General features: G+C 39.2%; 1 protein-coding gene across 2 annotated transcripts; it reads right to left on the bottom strand.

Moving 5' to 3' along the window:
• Nucleotides 1–1,481: 1,481 nt before the first annotated feature.
• On the bottom strand, nucleotides 1,482–5,500 carry LOC133982032 (G1/S-specific cyclin-D1-like). 2 transcript variants are annotated; one of them, XM_062420925.1, is made up of 5 exons: nucleotides 5,297–5,500; nucleotides 2,735–2,950; nucleotides 2,244–2,403; nucleotides 1,725–1,873; nucleotides 1,482–1,643 (listed from the first exon to the last, which is right to left on the bottom strand). In XM_062420925.1, exons 1-5 carry the CDS (start codon nucleotides 5,498–5,500, stop codon nucleotides 1,482–1,484), a joined length of 891 nt encoding a protein of 296 aa, XP_062276909.1. The 2 variants fall into 2 exon arrangements, with proteins under 2 accessions (XP_062276909.1, XP_062276910.1); XM_062420926.1 differs by having other exon boundaries at nucleotides 5,318–5,428.
• Nucleotides 5,501–6,093: the final 593 nt, after the last annotated feature.

Genomic DNA, 6,093 nt, shown 5'->3' with positions numbered 1-6,093 from the left:
CAGTTCATTTCGGCCCGATGCCCATTATGAGACTAACCCAGCCCTGTACTGAGGCCACTACAGCTGAATGTTACTGGTGTTAAGAGATGATGGTGAAACTGGACAATCACTTCAGTTACATTAAGCTCTTTAAACTCTGTCCTGAGTCAAAAAGCACTGACAATGATGCTTTAAGCTGGTACAGGCTTATGTCGTGAGCAAACTCACCCTAAATATCCTAAAAATGTAAAAGTGTTCATTATACAGTTATTAAGTTACAACAATATAGTTGTGGCTTCTCTGTCAAAGAAGAAAAATATTAGTATATTTAAGTACAATTGCGTAGTAATGTTAACACAGAGGCGGCTGAATCCAGTCAACCTTTACCAGACTGTCTGTTTTCAGAGCAACTTTTAGCTGTAAATGTCCTGCTGAAGTTGAGTGATAAGAAATAATAAATACAGTAGTAAGTCTGACATAAGAGCAGAAGTTTGCTTTATCCTTTTTTCCCAGGAAAACAGAACTGATTCAAAGACTTTCTGTTTCTGTGGTTGTAAGTGATGTTTCAAGTTCTTTGTCTGATTCAACAAACATTTTGTGCAGTTTTTTTTTTTTTTTTTGACATTTAATCAGTGGACTGACATGGGTCAAGTAACATCAGACAACACTCAGATAAAAGAATATTAAACATCTGTAGCTTTCAGTTTTTGCCCCATTTTTTCTAAAACATCTAAACATCAGTTAGTGTGCATGTTCTCCTTCTGCTGGAATGTGACGTGTCAGCAAAAGCCTGATGTCATTCATGGCAGAGATCCTCTCGATCTGATTTGGATGTCTGTTTCCTGCACTGACCATCCAAACATTGTGAATGAAGTTTATTGGCTTCCTCATTCCACTTGATGTGACTGCCCTCTAATGGTATTAGCTGGTCACTACATTTCATCACATCAGAATAGTTTAATAACACACCTCACTTACTCTTATTAGATTGTAATTACATCAGGAGACATTTTCAAGTACTGTAAGTGAGATTAATAACTGAATCAGGATAGACCATCTGCTGCTTTTTTATAGCTGTGTCCCAATTCAGTGGCCACGACCTCCACGAGTGTAGGATGTGTGGATACTGTTGTTCGTTCTCTGTGTTGAGGTGAAGCATTACAGCTCATACTGTAAAATATATCGTGGAGTCTGTGCTCACTACTTTGTTGAGAGCAACTTAAATCTTAACTTTTCTCTACAAGTTTGATCAGTATCAGGCTCAAACCGGCCTTGTAGTCTTTTAAAGGTGTATCCTTTATGACCCACAGGACCAAGCTGGACTTAGTTAACACACATAAGTATTCTGGTTGTCCCTTCAAGGTTGTCAATGTCCAGTCCCTTCTGTTACTGGACTTCATGTGCACACTTGAAGCACACAAAACAGCTGTGTGTGTGTGTGTGTGTTTTGATCATCCACTTAATCAGTCCAAGCTGCGTCTCTCTCTTCTCATCCAGCTCCGTCAGATATTGACGTCCCGTACATCTGTGGGTGTAGTTGAGAGGTCCTGCCCCTCGCCGACGTTCTTAGTTTCCATGGTTACTGAGTGTTGCTGTTGTTGTGCCTGTCTGAGGCTGGTTTCCAGCAGCGATTCAATTTGTTCTTGACATGCCCTCAGACAGTCCTGGAGAGTGAGATTACAGGTTAGTGTCTAGTGGTACATCTTAGTAACGTGTACTAATCAACTGATGTAACATGTACCCACCGGGTCGCTCCTGATGGTCTGTGCCAGCTGCTCCGTCAGTTTCTGAGACATCATGGCGTTGCCCGCTATTCTCATCTGTAAGCCCTCCACTGCTGCCACCAGGCTGCCTGCTGCCACCATGGAAGGAGGGCTGGCTATGAATTTGACATCTGTGGAGGGTCGAATCATGACAGTTTGTTAATAAAGAATCAGAGTATACTTAGGATGGATTTTGCAGTGAAGTACGACACACCTTCTTCTCAAATGAAATGAAATGTTTATAGATTTAGATTTTTTTAATGAGGAAGAGAGTAGATTTTATGATTGTGGAACATTAAATACATTTGTATTCAGAGCAGATTATTTTTTACTTTTCTTTAAACATGTCTGGAAGGGATCTTTAAAGAATTTGGAACAGCTTGATTTAAAAAAAAAAAAAGTTATATTTAAGTTTTAAAAATTGCTCTATGTGAGGTTTTTGGATTCTCCATAGAGACACTTAGAAATGAGATGTAAACTATAATGTAGTCTCACACATACCTGTGGCACACAGCGCCACAAAGGTCTGAGCGTGCTTCCTGAGTAAGGGCCTGTTCTCCCTCCTCACAGGCAGCTGAGACAGGAAGTGGTCAAAGAAGTCCAGAGGGGTCACCGAAGCCAGGTCCCACTTGAGCTTGTTCAATACCATCAGCTCCATATGCTGTGAATGAACGAGGACAGAGAGAGAGAGACAGAAGGACAGGTTCAAGTGTGAGCCGTAGCAACAGATGCAGGGATTAACAAAGATGGGCATGGATACTGCTTGGACACTTTGGAGGATTTGGGGCTTTAGGATAGGACTAGATGGAAGGTGTAGGGGGGGGTGACTAAAACCATTAGGAAGCCTCCTCTAGGGATCTTGGATATAGAGCAAATACAATAATGGCCATTTTTCAGATTTCGATTAGAGAGGTCAATAAACCCACGAGGAATCATCTTCTACTAACCATAAAATCTAAACATCTGTTTGGGGTCAGTGCTAAATGACCTACCAGAAGCTGAGTGGGGGTGATGGAGTTGTCTGTGTAGATGCAGAGTTTCTCAGCAGTGAGAGGTATGGTCTCCTTCAGCTTGGATGCCAGGAACATACAGGCAGCTCCCAGCAGCTGCAGGTGGCTTTTCTTGGTGGGTTCCACAGACAGGAAGCGGTCTACGTAGTTCATAGCCAGAGGAAAGACCTCCTCCTCACACTTCTGCTCCTCGCACACCTGCACAGAAACACCACAGAACAGGAGCGATTAGCAAGGAAGTAACTGAACCATTCACTACTTTCTTTAAGATTGTATCAATAAAGCTGATGTGAAGCTGATTTGTAACAAGTAGGCTATGAACCAATTTCTGTTTTCTACATCAATGTCTATTCAAAACTCCTGATTTGACCAAGCACCAGTAGGCTATCATACAAAACTTTTAAAATTATGCCTGTAAAAAGAAAACACATTTACAGCAATGCCTTTTTGAGGTATTTGACATTTTGCAACCCCTACATAGTGATTCAGTGAGTGGGAAGCTGTGTCAGGGGGATGGGCACTGACTGATAAAATATGGCACTTATTTCAGAGCGGAAGGAAGATTAAGAGATTAACATTAAGATTGCCCTAAATAACCAGAAATAATGATCTCATTAAAGTTTAACTTCAATTATTGTTTAAATCATTTAACATGTAATGTTAAACATTGATATTTGCAGCTTCACTATTGTGAGGATGTGTTGCTTTTATTTGTTTTATCATTATAAATAATACAATAAAATACAAGCAAGCAACTAACTCATTATGTTAACGTCAGTAGGCTATAAACTCGATTGTTTTACATTGTTTTTTCCCGATTTTACCTAACACAAAGGTGAGATGAGTTAAATCTACACTTTAAAGTAGTGTGGAGCAACCATAGCAACATATCACACATAAACAACCAGTCAACAAAGCAGGAAAACAAACATAACATCATAGACACCAGCACAACACTACAATAAAATCAGACACGTATTAACAGTGTCAGTATATGTAGAATAGAAATGAACATATAACAGTGTCAGTATATGTAGAATAGAAATGAACATATAACACATATCAGTGTCAGTATATGGGTCAATGACGTATAAGGATTTTCAACAACTCAATTTTAAATAATAAAAACAAGCATATCTAATGCAGTAGTTCAAACATTCAGAATGTTGTGTACCTGAAAATTCATATTACAATTTGAAAGTGATTTTAGTGGGTTTTTCAAGATTAATTTGCACTGGCCTGAAAAAAAAGTCATTTGGTGCAACCATGATTCATCTTGAAATATCTTATATAAATAAAAGACCATCATTTACAAAGATTTAAAAAAAAAATGCAAATACTTTGTTTCCAAACACTTTATCTTACTGAAAACTTGTAAAAAAAAAAAAGATGTGAAGCATGTTAAGTAAATTAATTTATTTCAAGATGAATCGTGGTCGCACCACATGACTCTTTTTAAAGGCCAGTGCCAATTAATCTTGAAAAACCCACTAAAATCACTTAATTTCAAATGTATAATATGGAGCTTCAGGTACACAACATTCTGAATGTTTGAACTACTGCATTAGATATGCTGGTTTTTATTATTCTACAATTGAGTTGTTGAAAATCCTTATACGTCATTGACCCATATGTAGAATAGAAATGAACATATAACACATATCAGTGTCAGTATATGTAGAACAGTAAATGAACACATGTTGTCTCAGCAGCGCATTAGTGCAGCTCCTCACGAGCCACCGACACAAAGGCAGCGCGTGGTCTCAGCTCGCGACTTTTTTTTTTACACGAATAGATTGAAATAGTTTGACTATATATATTACGGTGTGTATTCTATGTGAAATGAAGTTTATTTCTACACTGTTGAATGAAATGAGCTCGTGAGCACATGGAAACGGTTTATTAGTAAAGACATTAGTAAAGAAGGCGGACGCTTGTTGAAGCCATGTGTTAACTGTTCAAAAACAACCATTTTAAGCACAGCAGCGTCATTTTAACAGGCTATATGACTAGTCTATATACATTATATACCGGCTATCGTGATCATGTAGTTTGGTTCATCTTAAATATTTGTGTTTGATGGGAACGTTCATATTTAAAGACGGTACAAACCGCATTGAAATGGTTTTTCACTTAAAGTTCTAAAAATGTTACGTGATGACCTCACACATGTAACTTGGTAATACAGTCTTATATAGTTTAACTTTAATTCAGCGTCCATTCAATCACAAGTATGTCTATCACATATGAAAAGAATATCATTCCACCTTTTGTGACACATTCTTGTTTCAAGTTACACTAAATCAACAGCGGCGCTAGAGAGCAGCTTCATCCATTCATAAAGTTCAACGTAGAATAAAGTGAAAGTTTACTATTCGTACGCCTTATTCATCAGCTGTTCTCTTCTATTCACAAAAAAAAGAAGAGCTTGTTATAACAAGCACACACACACATGGAAATAAGCCGGGAAACTTTAAAACAACAGATGTGTTAACGTGGTTCTCCTCGTATAATATGTAACTTTATATATTGGCTGTAACTCACCTCCAACATCCAGGTAGACACTATCCTCCTCATGTACGGAGATATTTCTCTCTGGACGCATTTGAAGTAGTTGGCAGCGGGCAGGTATCTGTCCTCTGCCCGCAACAAAGCGTGCAGGACCCGGTCAGTCAACAGGTTGGCGTCCCGGTGGGCCCTTCGGATGGCAGGCCTGTCCCCCTCACAGCACAACAAGTGAGCTTCCATTGGACCTTCCCCTGCCTCCAGCTCCGTGTCCCTGCTTCAGATGCTGTCACTGCGGTGACTGACTTAAAACAAGCTTCAGCTTCACTAATAACTAATGATCAGCTGATCCATGTCGTGGAAGCAACTTCCAACTTTCCCAATTTTTCTATATGAGTGGGAAAATATGAACTCTATTTCAATAATAACATGTTAAATGAAATGATTCCGTATTTATCTTTGTCCGTAGTGTCAGTGGTTTATTTATTCCTCTCTGGTCGGGTTGAGAGTTACCTTCTTTTGTTACAGGACAGACCGGAGCTGCAGCTCTTCATCCAGCGGCAGACTGAGGCTCATTTACCTCCACCCTCCTGCTGCTGCGCCTCTTTATCACTGAAACACGTCAAGTCCGCCACAGAAAATCCACTTCCACACTGAAGAGTCACAATAAAAGTCCTTCACGTGTTTCATCAACCAATGGAGAACACGTCCACACATTACTTTAAGGATCGATTCACCCACATTCAATCTACAAAATACCTTCTTTTATACCTAAATATAATATATACCGGTGCAGATGGTTTGGGTGTTTTGTACTCAGGGTTTGTTCAAAACTA

This window comes from Scomber scombrus, chromosome 6 (assembly GCF_963691925.1).
Source record: "Scomber scombrus chromosome 6, fScoSco1.1, whole genome shotgun sequence".
NCBI lineage: Eukaryota > Metazoa > Chordata > Actinopteri > Scombriformes > Scombridae > Scomber > Scomber scombrus.
This window is presented reverse-complemented; position numbering and strand designations above follow the sequence as displayed.

Excerpts from the sequence above, each read along its gene's own strand:
- LOC133982032 (XM_062420925.1), bottom strand. The coding sequence starts at position 5,500 with ATGGAAGCTCACTTGTTGTGCTGTGAGGGGGACAGGCCTGCCATCCGA. Across the intron at positions 2,951-5,296 it reads TGTCTACCTGGATGTTGGAG|GTGTGCGAGGAGCAGAAGTG; the intron begins GTGAGTTACAGC and ends GTTTCTGTGCAG. Across the intron at positions 1,644-1,724 it reads AGACCATCAGGAGCGACCCG|GACTGTCTGAGGGCATGTCA; the intron begins GTGGGTACATGT and ends CTCACTCTCCAG.